Below are 20,531 nucleotides of genomic sequence, written 5' to 3'. Positions count from 1 at the left end.
TTTAGTATCTCATTTTCTAGTTTAATTCCCTCAACATCATCTGATTTAATGAAACTACATTCTACTGTATGAGAGGTGTTCAATAAGTAATGCAACACATTTTTCTCTCGAACAACTTTGGTAGAAGAAACATGGAATTTCTTATGGGACATCATGGGACATTCCCACTTCAGCCCATATAATTTCGTGAGGTTCCAATACGTGGCGATGCTGTACGTAGCCTTCAAAATGGCATCTGTAACAGAGCTGCATTCCAAGCAGAGAGCTGTCATTGAGTGTCTTGTGGTGGAAAAGAAGAGCACGGCAGATATTCATAGGTGCTTGCAGCACTTCTACAGAGACCTGGCAATGAACAAAACCACGGCGAGTAATTGTCAGTCATATGTCACCATTGCAACCAGATCGTGCAAACCTGTCAGATCTCTGCATGTTTGCCATCCGTACACAGGTGTGCTCCTGCAATGTTGGAACATGCGAATATTCTCATTCGAGGTGACTGACAGATTACAATCAAATGCCTCACTACACAAGAGACGTCTCTGTCAGTATTGCTGAAAACACCAGTTAGAGTACTCAAAGGTGTATTCTTCTTTCACCCTACAGCCCTGATCACATAGCTTCCAAGTGATTGAGCCAATGAAGGATGCATTCCACAGGAAGCAGTATGTGGATGATGGGAGGGCTATTGATGCAGCAAGACCTCAGCTCTGACGTCGACCACTACAATGGTACTGTGTGGGCATACACGCCCTACCAGTAAGGTGGCATAAGGCTTTTGTATTGAAAGGACATTAAGTTGGAAAATACGGTTTTGTAGCCAAAAGAATGGGGAATGATATGGTGTAGTGGAATCCTGAATAAAAGCTACCACTTTTCAGAAAAATTGTTGCTTTACATGTTGAATGCCCCTCGCACTGCTTTCACTTTTGTTGATGTCCATCTTATAAGCTAATGTAAAACACTCTTCATGCACCCAGCTTTTCTTCTGAGTACTTTGCTGTACGTGACAGAAATACAATTTCTTCAGCATATCTCGAAATTTTTATTTCTTCTCCTCAAACTTTTAAGTCTCTTTCCAAATTTCACATCGGTATCCTACATGGCTTGCTTCATGTTTAGCTGCTCGATTATAACTGTCTGATGAAACTGTTCTATTATAAAAGTACCATAATTAACGGAAACTCTCCAGATGACTACCACACTCATCTGACGATCGCGTGAAGGCTGCAATTTTGTCCCACTCTCTTTTGAACAGCTGCTTCCTTTCACATTCTTCAATTCTCATATCTATAGTCTGGTTTCTGTACAAGCTGTACATAATTTTTCCCTCCCTATATTTTAATCCTACTTCCTTAAGAATTTCAAAGGGTGAAATCCATTACGGTCTAGCTTCTAAGAGAAGTAATATACATAATGATTGCAGACTTGTACAAGGAGTGCCTTTTCCTGACCAGTAATCTGTCCACAGGTTCACAACAGTGATCTTAGGCCTGGTGGCTCTGAACTACGTTGCGGTGAGCTTCACGGAGACCATCAAGAGCTCTGCACCGCTCTTCACCGTCCTCATCTCCAGGTACCTGCTCGGTGAGTATGAAACATAGTGAGGTGAATACCACCACCTGCTATAATTTTTATTGCTAATGAAAGTAAGATTTTGTTTCTTTTCTACTCTCTGTTATGCACGCAATACGTATGACATGTAATCCAAGTGCACTGTTAATGTTTATGTCTGTTAAATGTCAATTTTATTGTTTATTTGCATGACAGTTCTGTTTTTTACACTATGTGATCAAAAGTATCCAGACACGTGGCTGAAAATGACTTACAAGTTCGTGGTGCCCTCCATTGGTAATCCTGGAATTCAGTATAGTGTTGGCCTACCCTTAGCCTTGATGACAGCTTCAAATCTCGCAGGCATACGTTCAGTCAGGTGCTGGTAGGTTTCTTGGGGAATGGCAGCCCATTCTTCACTGGGTGCTGCACTGAGGAGAGGTATCGATGTCGGTCGGTGATGCCTGGCACGAAGTTGGCGTTAGGATTCAGTTCAGGACTCTGTGCAGGCCAGTCCATTACAGGGATGTTATTGTCGTGTAACCAGTCTGCCACAGGCTGTGCATTATGAACAGGTGCTCAATCATGCTGAAAGGTGCGATTGCCATTCCCAAATTGTTCTTCAACAGTGGGAAGCAAGAAGGTGCTTAAAACATCAATGTAGGCCTGTGTGTTATGGAAAACAACAAGGGGTCCAAGCCTCCTCCATGAAAAACACGACCACACCATAATACCACCGCTGCTGAATTATACTGTTGGCACTACACGCGCTGGCAGATGACGTTCACCGAGCATTCGCCGTACTCACACCCTGCCGTCAGATCGCCACATTGTGTACCGTGATTCGCCACTCCACACAACGTTTCACCACTGTCCATTCATCCAAAGTTCACACACCTTACACTAAGTGAGGTGTCGTTTGGCATTTACCGGCTTATGAGTAGCCGCTCGTCCATGAAATCCAAGTTTTCTCACCTCCCGCCTAACTGTCATAGTACTTGCTGTAGATCCTGATGCGGTTTGGAATTCCTGTGTGATAGTCTGGATAGATGTCTGCCTATTACCCATTACGACCCTCATCAACTGTCGGCAGTCTCTGTCAGTCAACAGACGAGGTCGGCCTGTACGCTTTTGTGCTGTACGTGTCCCTTCACGTTTCCACTTCAGTATCACATTGGAAATAGTGGATCTAGGGATGTTTAGGAGTGAGGAAAACTCGCGTACAGTTGTATGACACAAGTGACACCCAATCACCTGACCACGTTCAAAGTCCGTGTGTTCTGCGGAGCGCCGCATTCTGCTCTCTCACGATGTCTAATGACTACTGAGTTCACTGATATGGAGTACTTGGCAGCAGGTGGCAGCATAATGCACCTAATATGAAAAACGTACATTTTTGGGGATGTCCGGATACTTTTGATCACATAGTGTATGATGTAATCAGACTGCAGAAGGGAATGTTAGTCGTATAGTCTGTGACATGCCATATTTATTCTTGAGCATGGAATTACGTGGTCTTTTTGTATTCATTTAGTGTCATGATCTGCTGTCTGCATTTGAAGTAATGTCCTCTGGAGCATAAAAATAATGTTCTGTGCTTTAGCTGCAATATTGTGGTGAGCCCCAGTTGCCTGTGCTACTCTTTGTTTTGATGATTTATGCAGAAATGATTATCAAAAGAAGAGGCATACGATAGTTAATTTGTAGTTGTAGATTATTATTTCCATTTTGTTTGTAGGCTCTAAATGTTAATGACAAAACTAGTACCAATTGGCCAACAACTAATAATACTTGCAACATGCTTGCATCCTCAATATTCTACCCAAACGTAAATTTTATCAATATTTTTACACACACTCCCATTTCATCTGTCACTGGTCCCTTCACTGCTGCCATCCAACCCACACTCAGACACTGCCCTTTAGAGATGGGCAAACTCGTTCATCCTTGGGAACTAGTTCACTGCTGATTGTTCTTTTTTGGGAACTGTTCATTTTTACTCGTTCACCATTCATTTGTGCTTGGTATATGGTTCTTATGAAAAATTGAAAACTAGTAGTGTAGGTGACTGAAGGATGGAGGGAACCAAGAGGGGGCACTTGCCCCTCCCCCCCCCCCCCACCCCCCACCCCTGGAATACAGAGTTTTTATTCATTACAGAATTCTTACACACTTTTAGAAGTAATTTCTGTGATTCTGCAGAACCTCTCGTTTAGCCAACTGTAGCGTTGTGTGGCTGATCGCAGGGAAATAATAGAGGGTGGCGCACGGAAAACCGGCCCCGAGTACAGACTGCTCGCCAATTACGGACGATGTGTTGCTCGTTTCGAGCAGATGCAACAAACAGACAAACATGTAATAATTATGCAGTGAAGAAATAACAAGCTAATGCAAGCAACAAATGCAAAACAATCGATGACGATGTGTAGAGAGCAGGAGAAGAGAACATCAAAATCTCATGCGACACGCATGGGCTATAGCTCATGTAGTCTTGTAAACATGTTGGTGGCTGTTTCCCAACTTAATAAGACCACAAGTGTCTTGTATAAAATTCTTCATTTCAACTTCCACTACATATTTATGCTACATTGTAAACAATAATCGTTTACGTTGTCTCTGAGTTCGTAGGCAAAGTAGAGACTTTACGGACGCATAAAATAAAATGTGGTTTTCTCATACTTGCGTCACATGCTTAGTAAAAATTAGGTTTTTATGTTGCATTATTAAAGTTAATGCAGCAATAATAATAATTAAGTTCGCAGTAGTAAAGTTTTTGGTTTCAAAGCTGCTCCTGAACAAATGTTTTTGAGATAATAAGTAAATACGATTTTATGGCAATCTATGTCTTTTCGGATGGAGAGGCACCGCTTTTCCTACTGAGCCAAAATGACCCACAACCCACCTTTTTTTTATATGAAAGATACACGAACATCATTTTATATGAATTTTCTTACACTAAAAATTAAGCAAATTATTGAAAGTTAGCTGCTAAATCAGTCGATGAAACTAAAAAATATATGAATAACAAAAAAAAACTTGCGTTGTTATAAGTATGTCTTCAGCTCTTCATCGATATAATGAAGTGAGCTGATATGCCCTTTTGTTACCTGAAAAGACGTACCTACTACATACAATGTAATTTTTATGTAATTTACTTAACTACAAAATACTTTTTGATTACCGGTCGCGGACGCTGAATAGCCAGAACCAAGTGCAAGAACAGTTTGGAATACACGTAAAATGGGCAAGCGCAGTGAACGAAACGAACAACTGGATACTGAACTAAATAGGGGCAGTCGGCAGTGGAACTGAGACAGGTGGTCATGCGAAGAAAGACGAGTGCGGCCGAGGGAGACCGAGACTGAGACGAGCACGCGACCCAGGCTGGAATGAGGACTGCCGAAGTGACTGCCGCGACCGAAGTGAACTAGTGAACTATGAACCGATCGCTCCTCGTTCCCGGGAACTATAAGTAGACCCCCCGGACCAAAGTGAACTATGAACCAATCATTCCTTGGAATTCATTCCTCGGTCCTTTCGTTCATCTTTGTGAACCGTTCCTTTACACTTGTTCGTTCGTGAACTACCCATCTCTACTGTCCTTGCATCCCGCATGACAGCTGCGTCACCCTGTGTCATGTGCGGTGATCATCTGGACATCCCCCGAAGCTGTAAAACAAGCACCCTTTATGTGATTGTCAGAGCAGCATAGTAGTCTTCAGGACAGTTTCTTTTCATTATGATAGTTTTATAATAGAACAGTTTCATCAGACAGTTATTATCAAACGATTTGAAAGAGCACTGAATTCAGGGATGAATTTAAATATTCGTTAATATTTAAAGAATTTTAAAAATCTGTACATTAAGAAAAATTTGAGATGACGTTCAAGGTCTGCAAGGATTAAGTTGCCATACACTGTGTATAAATGTGAAATCTCCCAATTTTTATTCCTCTAGAATGCTCGTTCCCAATGGGAACCCACCAGTGGGTATTTGCAGAGATCCAAGGGAGGTGTTCACAGAGTTCATTGGTAAATGTAGGAATGATGGGGGAATAAAACTGGGTGGCAGACTTCAGATTTGGCTATTGCAGGTGTGGAAACAAATGATGATTTCACTGTTAAATTTCCAGAATTGGGAGGTACTTACAGTGGACTGTATAATTAGATTTCATAATGTTCTTAGCACGATCGTTCCAGATTGGGTACTAGAATCCTTGCCATTGCCAGTCTACATTTTATATCCTCTCTACTTCGACCATCGTCAGTTATTTTGCTCCCCAAATAGCAAAACTCCTTTACTACTTTAAGTGTCTCATTTCCTAATCTAATTCCCTCAGCATCACCCGATTTAATTTGACTACATTCCATTATCCTCGTTTTGCGTTTGTTGATGTTCATCTTATATCCTCCCTTCAAGACACCATCCATTCCGTTCAACTGCTCTTCCAAGTCCTTTGATATCTCTGACAGAATTACAATGTCATCGGCGAACCTCAAAGTTTTTATTTCTTCTCCATGGATTTTAATACCTACTCCGAACTTTTCTTTTGTTTCCTTTATTGCTTGCTCAATATACAGATTGAATAACATCGGGGAGAGGCTACAAACCTGTCTCACTCCCTTCCCAACCACTGCTTCCCTTTCATACCCCTTGACTCTTATAACTGCCATCTGGTTTCTGTACAAATTGTAAATAGCCTTTCGCTCCCTGTATTTTACCCCTGCCACCTTCAGAATTTGAAAGAGAGTATTCCAGTCAACATTCTCAAAAGCTTTCTCTAAGTCGACAAATGCTAGAAATATAGGTTTGCCTTTCCTTAATCTGTCTTCTAAGATAAGTTGTAGGGTCAATATTGCATCACGTGTTCAAACATTTCTACGGAATCCAAACTGATCTTCACCGAGGCCAGCTTCTACCAGTTTTTCCATTCGTCTGTAAAGAATTCGCGTTAGTATTTTGCAGCTGTGACTTATTAAACTGATAGTTCGGTAATTTTCACATCTGTCAACACCTGCTTTCTTTGGAATTGGAATTACTACATTCTTCTTGAAGTCTGAGGGTATTTCACCTGTCTCATACATCTTACTCACTAGATGGTAGAGTTTTGTTAGGCCTGGCTCTCCCAAGGCTGTCAGTAGTTCTAATGGAATGTTGTCTACTCTCGGGACCTTGTTTCGACTTAGGTCTTTCAGTGCTCTGTCGAACTCTTCACGCAGTATCATATCTCCCGTTTCATCTTCATCTACCTCCTCTTCCATTTCCATAATATTGTCCTCAAGAACATCGCCCCTGTATAGACCCTCTATATACTCCTTCCATCTTTCTGCTTTCCCTGGGTTTCCATCTGAGCTCTTGATATTCATGCAAGTGGTTCTCTTCATCCAAAGGTCTCTTTAATTTTCCTGTAGGCAGTATCTATCTTACCCCTCTTGAGATAAGCCTCTACATCCTTACATTTGTCCTCTAGCCATCCCTGCTTAGCCATTTTACACCTTGTCGATCTCATTTTTGAGACATTTGTATTCCTTTTTGCCTGCTTCACTTACTGCAGTTTTGTATTTTCTCCTTTCATCAATTAAATTCAGTATCTCTTCTGTTACCCAAGGATTTCTACTAGCCCTCATCTTTTTACCTATTTGATCCTTTGCTGCCTTCACTATTTCATTCCTCAAAGCTACCCATTCTTCTTCTACTGTATTTATTTCCCCCATTCCTGTCAATTGTTCCCTTATGCTCTCCCTGAAACTCTGTACAGTTTCTGGTTCTTTCAGTTTATCCAGGTCCCATCTCCTTAAATTCCCACCTTTTTGCAGTTTCTTCAGTTTTAATCTACAGTTCATAACCAATAGATTGTGGTCAGAGTCCACATCTGCCCCTGGAAATGTCTTACAATTTAAAATCTGGTTCCTAAATCTCTGTCTTATCATTATATAATCTGTCTGAAACCTTTTAAAATCTCGAGGGTTCTTCCATGTATACAACCTACTTTCATGATTCTTGAACCAAGTGTTAGCTATGATTAAGTTGTGCTCTGTGCAAAATTCTACCTGGCAGCTTCCTCTTTCATTTCTTAGCCCCAATCCATATTCACCTACTACGTTTCCTTCTCTTCCTTTTCCTACAGTCGAATTAAATTTTCGTCTCCCTTCACTACCTGAATAATTTCTTTCATCTCATCATACATTTTCTCGATTTCTTCATCATCTGCAGAGCTAGTTGGCATATATACTTGTACTACTGTAGTAGGCATGGGCTTCGTGTCTATCTTGGCCACAATAATGCGTTCACTATGCTGTTTGTAGTAGCTTACCCGCACTCCTATTTTTTTTTAAATTCATTATTAAACGTACTCCTGCATTACCCCTATTTGATTTTGTATTTATAAACCTGTATTCACCTGACCAAACGTCTTGTTCCTCCTGCCACCAAACTTCACTAATTCCCACTATATCTAACTTTAAACTATCCATTTCCCTTTTTAAATTTTCTAATCTACCTGCCCGATTAAGGGATCTGACATTCCACGCTCCGATCCGTAGAATGCCAGTTTTCTTTCTCCTGATAACGACGTCCTCTTGAGTAGTCCCCGCCCGGAGATTCGAATGGGGGACTATTTTACCTCCGGAATATTTTACCCAAGAGGACGCCATCATCATTTAATCATACAGTAAAGTATATAATTAGAGACACAGTGCAAAACTTTCATATTCATAGAACATTATTTTGCATGATTAACACACCGTTATCGATGAAGTAAGCAAAATGAGATAAGGAAAGAAGAATTTAGATGTCTAAATTTGTAGATAAATATGAAATTCATAGAGGTTGTGCTCCGATACTTTGTAGCATTAGTCAGAAACTTTGCATGTATGTTCGTTGATGCTTTTTACTGCCTTCTAATTGTAATTAAGGCCGAAATTTAAAAGCAGGATTTTTTAAGTACTGACGGCCGACATAAACGGAAAAAAGCTAGCATTTACGCTCTTAGTTATTGGCTACTGGAGATAGTTACCTTGGTGGTGTTGTTTGCAGTAACATGTGCGAAACACTTTGAGGATTGAAACTTTCTGGCAGATTAAAACTGTGTGCTGGACCGAGACTCGAACTCGTGACCTTTGCCTTTTGCGAGCAAGTGCTCTACCATCTGAGCTACCCAAGCATGACTCTCACTCTGTCCTCGCAGCTTTACTTCTGCCAGTACCTCGTCTGAGTTGTGCTTGGGTAGCTCAGATGGTAGAGCATTTGCCCGTGAAAGGCAAAGGCCCTGAGTTCGAATCTCAGTCCGGCACACAGTTTTAATCTGCCAGGGAGTTTCATATCAGCGCACACTCCCCTGCAGAGTGAAAATCTCATTACATTTTGAGGATTGTATTAAAGTATGTGCAAGGAAGATATTATTGGAGCTATGAACGACAGTGGTAGAGTTTAGGCTCATTCTGCACACCAGATGTCAGATCAACATCAGACAGCTAGTGAGCATTCAGTAGATTTCTCAGCTCTGTGCTGTGAGCATATTGGCCAGTGTGAGTATTAAATGTGCTTGTATTTGGTGAATTTATATTCGATTTGTTGCAATTCATCACTGCTAACGGTGGTGGTAAGTGACAAATTCTCCATAAACAAGCAAGGGAAATAATTTACTGGATACACTCCTCCTTCAACCACAAAGCAGGAAACGGTGGAGCTGTCACAGATGTTGCCAGATTTCAGGAATGCACTGCGGAAGCGAGTGGCCTCATCTTGAGAACCATTTAGCAGATTGCCAGTGAAGGTAATTTGTCTATTCAGACCAGTGGAAGCCCAGTTTTCAGATCACTGGGGAACATTACAGTTGTGTGAAGCCTGTCACAAATTTAGATGATTTGGAAAAATATGTTCTAAGACGAGTTGCGCTCAGTATGTGTAAGACAGGCAGATTTCCTTCTGTCGAAAAAATAACATTGAAAGTGCATGAAACTATACTTCTTAATGGCACTGCATAGAATACTGGGAAACATTGGGTTCAAATACGTACTTACGAATGATAGAAGAAAATTTTCAAGGGAATGTTGTGATATCGCTGCTTTAAGGGCACAGTTCTTAACCGTCTAGCAGGCGTGTCTGTGTATAAAAAGCACCAATCACATCGTCTTGCTGCACCATTCCTTTGTTGTTTTACAATTGTAAACCCATACCTATTCCTTCATTATTGCTTTTGTTAACACAGTGATAAACTGTGTTGTCATACATCCAAGTCAGTAGCCATAATATAAAATAAACAGTGAGTTACAATAGAAAAAAGTTTCAATCCGTGCAAAAAAAAAAAAAAAAAAAAAAAAACAGATTCCTGGGTAGCAGCACAGTCCTGTAATGACAGTTACCTATGAGGTAGATAGTGAGCGAATAAGTGGCTGACTGGCATCTGATGCAGTTGCACTGTTTACTGCTTTTATTGGGTCATTATTGTGGGGTATCGCTTGTTTGGGATATAGTGAAGGTTTATTACATTGATGTTGAATCAAACTGATTTTGCTCATACGTGTTTACTTTTCTAACGTAAAGACAGCTATTCTTTACACATGTACAAAGTATGCTGCACACCTGCTTGTGATATGAAAAATGACACACCCTCTCAAGAGTTAAAAATTATTCTTGAAATAAGAAAATCTGGCAAACAGTTTTTTTTTTTTTTTTTTACTTGGATGAAACAGATAAAAACCAGAATCATATGAGAAAAGTGTGTTGGAAACTGAGTGATGGTTCAGATGGCTTTAAAGTACCAGATGATAAAGATGGATGAATGATTGTGCTTCACACTTGTTCTGATTCCAGATACATTCCAGTAAACAAATTACTGTTGCAGGCAAAAAAGAATAATTCAGGGGACTGTTATTCTGAAATGAACTCGGAGATATATAGCGTGTACATAAAGTTGGGGAACACTTTCAATTATTTATTGCACAAGAATTAGGACATTGTACAGATGTCATACATATTGCATTTTGAAGAGAAACTCTGAAAGCTTTTTTTACAAACAGTCGATATGCGAACCACGGGTGACCCGACAGATGTCAATATAGTAATCAAATTCTTCCCATACCCATCCCAGGAGGGCATCGTCGACTGTGGCAGTCGCTTCCCGTACTCTCTCCCGGAGCTCTGCTACATCACATGGTAGAGGCAGAACATACACCAGATCTTTAATGTATCCCCACAGAAAAAAGTCACACAGAGTGAGATCTGGTGATCGGGGAGGCCATTTCATGAAACAGCTGTCCTCTTCTGTAACACGGCTGCCATGTTTGCGACTAGCGCTGACTATCGGCAAATACGTAGCGGTATACGAGAAAAAAACCTTTCAGGGTTTCACTTCAAAATGACATATGTATGACATCTGTACAATGTTTGGTTCTTGTTCTATAAACAATTGAAAGTGTTCCCAGACTTTATGTATTATGGTTTAGAGAACAGTTTCTCCCTTACTTATCTGCAAGCTCAGTGATAGTTAAGAACAGAACGAGTTACCGCATGGTTGTTGTTGACAGGGCACCCACAACAAGTTCAAAAAAACCTGATATTGTGCTGTGGCTCATAAGTAAAAAGATCCCGCACACTGTAACTGAACCCTGGTTGAATTGTTGAATCTTGTAGAACTTCATAAGCCTCGTGTAAAAGTTTACAACATTGATTGTACTGCACAGGAATGTGGACATACAATTTTGCATTTGCCACCATATTATTGCAAGTACAATATGATAGTTCATACACACACAAGGAAAAAGGTATGTCGCAGAGCGAAATAAGACATTTAAAATTTCTGACATCGAGAGGCTCTTGCACAAAGCACGTGACAGCATGACTCCTTAGGCATGAGTTGAATGTGTTCAGCATGCAGATTGGCTACAGGAGGAGGACATGGAGAGGGAAACTTTAATTGATAATCTACTTGATCCCACCACCACCGCTCTAACACCAAATAAACTTGACAGCAACATGGACTACTGCAATGCAGATGACGACAGTCGCAGTGTTCGAAAAAATGAAAGATGAGGCACACATACAATTTTCTTGCTGTCCCTTTTTTTTCTTTAGCTTCTCTTCTGCACTCAGTTTTACCATTGGTGTTGTGATATATTCTATCTTTTGCAACTGTAATGAAAATCTTATTTAGGCCAGATATGTTTAGTTTTATTTTGAAGTGTCTTCAGTGGATAGTAATTTGGCTCCTATATTGCCGATCCACTTGATTACGTGTCAAATGGATCAAATGTGCACTGTAAGTCAATGTCTGCTACCAAAGTAACTGTGGTGGTAATATCATATTTCATATTTGTCGTGACTGATCTATATTTTAGTGAGTAGTAGCTGTTGTGTATGACAACACACACTCGAAGATCTCTTTTTAATCGAAGTGCTTTAAAATAATTTGATATACATCTGGTCTAATGTAGACTGTCTAAATAAAACTTTTATTGCAGTAGCAAAAGACAGAATATTTTTGAAATTACATAAATATTTTTGTGGTATTTAAATTATTCCCTTTAGTATGTTACGTAACATACACTCCTGGAAATTGAAATAAGAACACCGTGAATTCATTGTCCCAGGAAGGGGAAACTTTATTGACACATTCCTGGAGTCAGATACATCACATGATCACACTGACAGAACCACAGACACATAGACACAGGCAACAGAGAATGCACAATGTCGGCACTAGTACAGTGTATATCCACCTTTCGCAGCAATGCAGGCTGCTATTCTCCCATGGAGACGATCGTAGAGATGCTGGATGTAGTCCTGTGGAACGGCTTGCCATGCCATTTCCACCTGGCGCCTCAGTTAGACCAGCGTTCGTGCTGGACGTGCAGACCGCGTGAGACGACGCTTCATCCAGTCCCAAACATGCTCAATGGGGGACAGATCCGGAGATCTTGCTGGCCAGGGTAGTTGACTTACACCTTCTAGAGCACGTTGGGTGGCACGGGATACATGTGGACGTGCATTGTCCTGTTGGAACAGCAAGTTCCCTTGCCGGTCTAGGAATGGTAGAACGATGGGTTCGATGACGGTTTGGATGTACCGTGCACTATTCAGTGTCCCCTCGACGATCACCAGTGGTGTACGGCCAGTGTAGGAGATCGCTCCCCACACCATGATGCCGGGTGTTGGCCCTGTGTGCCTCGGTCGTATGCAGTCCTGATTGTGGCGCTCACCTGCACGGCGCCAAACACGCATACGACCATCATTGGCACCAAGGCAGAAGCGACTCTCATCGCTGAAGACGACACGTCTCCATTCGTCCCTCCATTCACGCCTGTCGCCACACCACTGGAGGCGGGCTGCACGATGTTGGGGCGTGAGCGGAAGACGGCCTAACGGTGTGCGGGACCGTAGCCCAGCTCCATGGAGACGGTTGCGAATGGTCCTCGCCGATACCCCAGGAGCAACAGTGTCCCTAATTTGCTGGGAAGTGGTGGTGCGGTCCCCTACGGCACTGCGTAGGATCCTACGGTCTTGGCGTGCATCCGTGCGTCACTGCGGTCCGGTCTCAGGTCGACGGGCACGTGCACCTTCCGCCGACCACTGGCGACAACATCGATGTACTGTGGAGACCTCATGCCCCACGTGTTGAGCAATTCGGCGGTACGTCCACCCGGCCTCCCGCATGCCCACTATACGCCCTCGCTCAAAGTCCGTCAACTGCACATACGGTTCACGTCCACGCTGTCGCGGTATGCTACCAGTGTTAAAGACTGCGATGGAGCTCCGTATGCCACAGCAAACTGGCTGACACTGACGGCGGCGGTGCACAAATGCTGCGCAGCTAGCGCCATTCGACGGCCAACACCGCGGTTCCTGGTGTGTCCGCTGTGCCGTGCGTGTCATCATTGCTTGTACAGCCCTCTCGCAGTGTCCGGAGCAAGTATGGTGGGTCTGATACACCAGTGTCAACGTGTTCTTTTTTCCATTTCCAGGAGTGTATAATGTGTGGTAGACTGTGTCCATGTTGGCAGCAGTTACACGCTGCACATGGGAAGCGCATAATTCATAAAGCACTGAAACTTGTCTGTAAGTATGTAGCAGTCGAGATGACAGTGGAACAGGTAGTCAGGTGGGGTAGCCATCTGCAGCATTATCAGAGCATTACAGGTCATCAATATTTTGACATTTTTTGGTGGTTTATGAAAATAATCATCAGTAAACGTTAGCATTGCCATTGGACACAAGCATTCGTACTTCCACGTATACAGATGCTCGGGGCGAAACACAAAATGCAACTTACTGTGCCAGCCGACATTGCATATGTTATTCCTTTCGATCCAGTCGTCTCGCTGTGGTAGTCGTGTGGTGGAGAGGGCTTCACTTTCTCTGCTGCCGCAACCCCCTAAACACAAGCTTACAAACTGTTTGGCGTCTGCATCTCTATGCGTGCACTGCACCTACCATTTGCAACCGGCAACACTACAATCCCTGTCTGTGCCTCTACACGGCATGGACCTGCATAGACCATTATCGTTCATGGATTCACCTATAGTATCTATAAAATATGATTAATCAAAGGTGAAATATACATATGACTTGTCACATGGGCTACTTGACAAAATCTGCTGTACAGTTCGTTAGAGGGCAGATAGCATAACCCCAGATCATTTTTATTTGTCAACAGGAATCAGTCCTTGTAATTTGGGCTACCATGAATGTAAGCAATGGGAATAATCAGATCTTTCATATAATTTTAATAACCATAATACATACATATTCACACTTGTTTGCTTTCAATGAAATATGTTGTGCTTTTACTTTTTAATAAAAATAATCATGAAGCTGATGCGTTCATTCTGTTCCCTCCTGTTGCAAGCATCTAATGAATTGATTGTTGTTGTTGTGTCACCAGAGCATCTTAGAGTGCTTCAGCAATTTTCTACCAACTGCAATTCCTTTCCATCAGTATTTGTGCTGTGGATCTCTTCAATCCATGAAGCACGTATGATATCTATATTTTTCTATTGGCAACATTACATTCTCTTCGAAATGCTCCGTCGGTACATAACTCGTGTCAACAGCAACAGAAGTAGACAAGACAGCAGACAAGAGCTTCCTCTACAGCTAGTGCCGAAGCAGATAGGACTTGATCTTCCTATGATGGTTTGCTAAAAGACTGGCAACCAGCAGAACACTAGCGAACGCAAAGAGAATGCGATCAAATGCAGTTCACTGCACTCGGCTAGTGTTTACACCATTTGTTTGTGTTCACTCCATTGTAAAACCATGCTTTAGCATGCTTCCCTACTACAGTCTTTCTTTCTTTCACTCGTGCCTTCGTCCCGCAATTTCGGCAGGGTCGGCGTTGTTACCGTCGGATTGGCACGGTTAGTGTGAAGGGGTGGCTGGATGCCCTTCCTGCTGCCACCCCACTTCCCTACTACAGTATTAGTTTATAATTCTCACCGTTTTCTTGTTTTGTGTGATTTCTTGCGTAGCCTAATGTTAGACGTGTGCTGTCGGCAGGTGAGACGACGGGCCTGTACGTGGGCCTGTCCCTCATCCCCGTGATGGGCGGCCTCGCGCTCTGCTCCGCCAACGAGCTGAGCTTCGACACGCGGGGCTTTATCGCCGCCATGGCCACCAACCTCACCGAGTGGTGAGTGCTGCTTCAAATTTACACATTTCTTACTGCAACAGTGTAAAAATAGTAAGAAATTTTATGATTAATTTAGATCTTCGACAGCTTCCAAATGAATATCCTCTGACGTACATTCTTCGGTGTCTGACACCTATTCATAAATAAATCGCATTTTCTGTTGCCAACACATCCAACTCATTGTGCTTTCAGACACCAACTAACTCCCAAAAATTACATGCGGAGAGAACTTCTGACAGGCCTCACTAATACCGTATTTGCGCAAATATACGCTGTACCTTTTTTCCTAATTTTTGCCTTGAAAAATTGTGGTGTTCCTATAATAGAGATTTTTCCTCTCGAATCATAAATCGTCAATTTCAAAATGATGAGAACGCGTACCTTGCAGGCTGAAAAAAATTTTATATAGTAGATGGTCTTAAAAGAAAAGGTGACTTTGTTCTGCGTAATTGCATCAGCTTGTTTATGCACTTTCTAAAGAGCCAGTGCGAAGCGACTGAAGAGTCGAAGTTTTGATGTGAAGTGAACGGCCTCAGTCGGTACTGACAGCTGTAACAGTGCAGCCAACACAGCCGACCATAGTTGGCAGATGACATTGTGTTCAACACATCTATGTGCTCATAAACAGAAACACACATGACAGAAAGAATTTCAGATCACAGAAATGTTATATGTATTTGAATTTGATACGGTTTCAATTTGATGATGTGACAATGAAGCTAATCTTTGCTGCAAAATACATAGCAGTCAGGTCCTGCATAAATCAGATTTATTATTAAAGGTATTTGAAAGCCATTTTGCTAGTTCTAAAGATGCATATGCATTTTATTTTATCTGTTGAAAACATAGTCAGTTGTACCATTTTGACGATTTCTGCATACATCTGGAAATGTTGTCTGTTTCCACATTTTTAGTAATTGCAAATACAGATTTCAAATACCTTTAACGAGCATAAAGCACTCATGAACGCAGTGGCTACATGAATGAAGAGTGATCAAATTTGGTTTAGATAGATGGAGGTAAAATTCATCCAACATTGGGTAGATTAGCAATAAATTTTTCTCACATTTGTCAAAAATATAAAACTACATGTACGTTAAATCTGAACACATGGAAACATACATCGTGGGTCGCATTTACTACTGCCTATCAGTTTCAGCCAAATGAAGCAGTATTACTTCGGAAATAATGGAAAATCCAGGATGGAATAATGACAATATTATGAACAGGATAGATTGCTGTTCACAATATAGCGGAGCTGTTGAGTTGCAGACAACCACAACAAAAAGACTACCGTATTTATTCAAATCTAAGCCACACCTGAAAAATGAGACTCAAAAGCAAGGGGGAAAAAAAATTCCCGAATCTAAGCCACACCTGAAATTTGAGACTCGAAATTCAAGGGGAGACAAAAGCTTAACACTGCACCTCCAAATCGAAACAAAGTTGGTCCATTGTAACATGAGACACAATTTAGGTCGACTGGATGAAGATACAGCTACAGTAGTTTTATTCGAGTCTTAAGCTTAACATTTAAGCTTAACATTTAAGAGGCCGGAGTACTGGCAGCTGCACGTGATGAGAGAAGCAGTCTTGTTGGTGGAGATAAGGAGGAGGCTGGCGTGGGGAGGGGGAGAGATAACAAAGTAGGGGGTGGGAGGCGGTAAAGTGCTGCTTGTGGGAGCATATTGAGAGGGTAGGGCAGCTAGGTGCAGTTGGGATGTTAGGCAGGGGGCGGAAAAGGAGAGAAGTATAAAGACTGTAGGTGCGCTGGTGGAATAGAGGGCTATGTAGTGCTGGAGTGGGAACAGGGAAGGGGAGAGGTGGGTGAAAAACAGTGAGTTACAAACGTTGATACCAGGAGGGTTACGGGAGTGTGGGGTGTATTGAAGGGAGAGTTCCCACTTGCACATTTCAGGAGAGCTGGGATCCTAGGGAAGTGTGATAGGACTGCTCTTGTTTTTTGTATTCGTAGATGAGCACAGTCGGCAAATGTTTGCCGATTACACTGGAGTATACAGTAAAAGTTTGTTGCTGAGTGACTCTTGCAGGGTCATGATGACTTCAACAGAATTTTCCTTTGAATAAATTGCAACTTGCTTTAAATGTAGAAAAATGTAAGTTGATCCGGACGAGTAGGAAAAACAATCGTCTGACTTTCAGATACAGTGTTAATGTTGTATGACTTTGTCACAGTCGTTGTTGTGGTCTTCAGTCCTGAGACTGGTTTGATGCAGCTCCAGACTCTATGCTGTGCAAGCTTCATCATCTCCCAATACGTACTGCAGCGTACATCCTTCTGAATCTGCTTAGTGTATTCATCTCTTGGTCTCCCTCTTCGATTTTTACCCTTCACGCTGCCCTCCAATACTAAATTGGTGATCCCTCGATGCCTCAGAACATGTCCTACCAACCAATCCCTTCTTCTAGTTAAGTTGTGCCACAAACTCCTCTTCTCCCCAAATCTATTCAATACCTCCTCATTAGTTATTTGCTCTACCCATCTAACTTCAGCATTCTTCTGTAGCACCACGTTTCGAAAGCTTCTATTCTCTTCTTGTCCAAACTATTTTTCGTCCATGTTTCACTTCCATACATGGCTACACTCCATACAAATACTTTCAGAAACGATTTCCTGACACTTAAATCTATACTCGATGTTAACAAATTTCTCTTCTTCAGAAACGCTTTCCTTGCCATTGCCAGTCTACATTTTATATCCTCTCTACTTCGACCATCATCAGTTATTTTGCTCCCCAAATAGCAAAACTCCTTTACCACTTTAAGTGTCTCATTACCTAATCTAATTCCCTCAGCATCACTCGACTTAATTCGACTACATTCCGTTATCCTCGTTTTGCTTTTGTTGATGTTCATCTTATATCCTCCCTTCAAGACACTGTCCATTCCGTGCAACTGCTCTTCCAAGTCCTTTGCTGTCTCTGACAGAATTACAATGTCATCGGCGAACCTCAAGGTTTTTATTTCTTTTCCATGGATTTTAATACCTACTCCCAACTTTTCTTTTGTTTCCTTTACTGCTTGCTCAATATACAGATTGAATAACATCGGGGATAGGCTACAACCCTGTCTCACTCCCTTCCCAACCACTGCTTCCCTTTCATGTCCCTCGACTCTTATAACTGCCATCTGCTTTCTGTACAAAATGTAAATAGCCTTTCGCTCCCTGTATTTTACCCCTGCCACCTTCAGAATTTGAAAGAGAGTATTCCAATCAACATTGTCAAAAGCTTTCTCTAAGTCTACAAATGCTAGAAACGTAGGTCTGCCTTTCCTTAATCTTTCTTCTAAGATAAGTCGTAGGGTCAGTATTGCCTCACGTGTCACAGTCACGACGATTAAATATCTAGGTATAACACATCAAAATGTCATGAAATGGGACAATAACATAACATTGGCAGTGGGGAAGGTGAATGGTTGACTTTGGTTTGTTGGGGTGATTCTAGAAAAGTGTAGCTCGTCTATAGAAGAGACCGTGTGCAGAATACTTGCATGGCCCTTCTCGAGTACTGCTGGAGTGTTTGGGATCCGCAGCAGGTCAGATTAAAATAAGAAGTGTGCAGTCGATCAATGTGTGAGTATTACAGAAAAGCTCAGTGGTCTCAAATTGGAATCCATGGAGAGAATATGATATCCTTTTCGCAAAACAATAGTGAAAAAATTTACAGAACTAGCATTTTTGGCCGACTGATGCGCAATTCTACAGCCACCTATGTTCATTTCACATGAGGACTACAAAGACAAGATAAGAGAAATAAGGACTTGTATTGTAGGCATTTGGACAGTTTTTGGTCCTCACTCCGTTTGTGAATGGAACAGGAAAATAATTTGATGAAAAGCTGTCAGGTTTCCAGCTGTGTGGCAGTGTTAAAATACACTACTGGCCATTAAAATTGCTACACCACGAAGATGACGTGCCACAGACCCGAAATTTAACAGACAGGAAGAAGATGCTGTGATATGCAAATGATTAGCTTTTCAGAGCATTCACACAAGGTTGGCACCAGTGGCGACACCTACAACGTGCTGACTTGAGGAAAGTTTCCAACCGATTTCTCATACACAAACAGCAGTTGACCGGCGTTGTCTGGTGACATGTTGTTGTAATGCCTCATGTAAGGAGGAGAAATGCGTACCATCATGTATCCGACTTTGATAAAGGTCGGATTGTAGCCTATCGCGATTGCGGTTTATTGTATTGCGACATTGCTGCTCGCGTTGGTCGAGATCCAATGACTGTTAGCAGAATATGGAATCGGTGGGTTCAGGAGGCTAATATGGAACACTGTGCTGGATCCCAATGGCCTCGTATCACTAGCAGTCGAGATGACAGGCATCTTATCCACATGGCTGTAACGGATCGTGCAGCCACGTCTCGATCCCTGAGTCAACACATGGGGACGTTTGCAAGACAACGACCATCTGCACGAACAGTTCGACGACATTTGCAGCAGCATGGACTATCAGCTCAGAGACTATGGCTGCGGTTACCCTTGGCGCCTCATCACAGACAGGTGCGCCTGCGATGGTGTACTGAATGAAGAACATGGGTGCACAAATGGCAAAATGTCATTTTTTTGGATGAATCCAGGTTCTGTTTACAGTATCACGATAGTCGCATCCGTGTTTGGCGACATCACAGTGAACGCACAGTGGAAACGTGTATTCGTCATCGTCACACTGGCATATCACCCAGTGTGATGGTGTGGGGTACCGTTGGTTACACGTCTCAGTCACCTCTTGTTTGCATTGATGGAACTTTGAACAGTGGACGTTACATTTCAGATGTATTAAGACCCGTGGCTCTACCCTTCATTCGATCCCTGCTGAAACCCTACATTTCAGCAAGATAATGCATGACCGCATGTTGCAGGTCCTGTACGGGCCTTTCTGGGTACAGAAAATGTTCAACTGCTGCCCTGGCCATCACATTCTCCAGATCTCTCACCAACTGAAAACGTGTGATCAATGGTGGCCGAGCAACTGGCTCGTCACAATACGCCAGTCACTACTCTTGATGAACTGTGGTATCGTGTTGACGCTGCATGGGCAGCTGTACCTGTACACGCCATCCGAGCTCTGTTTGACTCAATGCCCAGGCGTATCAAGGCCGTTATTACAGCCAGAGGTGGTTGTTCTGGGTACTGATTTCTCAGGATCTATGCACCCAAATTGCATGTAAATGTAATCACATGTCAGTTCTAGTATAATATATTTGTCCAATGAATACCCGTTTATCATCTGCATTTCTTCTTGGTGTAGCAATTTTAATGGCCAGTAGTGTATTATAGTATTTTAACGCTGGCACCCGGCTGGGAACTTGATAGCCTTT

The 20,531-nt window shown here is 42.2% G+C and overlaps 1 protein-coding gene across 2 annotated transcripts in view; it reads left to right on the top strand.

The window, feature by feature from the left end:
- The window catches only part of LOC126108115 (solute carrier family 35 member E2A-like), a 144,732-nt gene that overhangs the window by 46,788 nt on the left and 77,413 nt on the right, over positions 1 to 20,531 (top strand). For both annotated transcript variants that reach the window (XM_049913346.1, XM_049913345.1), the window contains exons 3-4: positions 1,469 to 1,584; positions 15,046 to 15,178. In XM_049913346.1, the coding sequence (XP_049769303.1) occupies positions 1,469 to 1,584; positions 15,046 to 15,178 (249 nt within the window). The remainder of the gene's footprint in view (positions 1 to 1,468; positions 1,585 to 15,045; positions 15,179 to 20,531) is intronic.

This window comes from Schistocerca cancellata, chromosome 11, assembly GCF_023864275.1.
Source record: "Schistocerca cancellata isolate TAMUIC-IGC-003103 chromosome 11, iqSchCanc2.1, whole genome shotgun sequence".
NCBI classification, from domain to species: Eukaryota; Metazoa; Arthropoda; class Insecta; order Orthoptera; family Acrididae; genus Schistocerca; species Schistocerca cancellata.
Note: the sequence above shows the minus strand (reverse complement) of the source record. Positions and strands in the feature narration are given on the sequence as shown.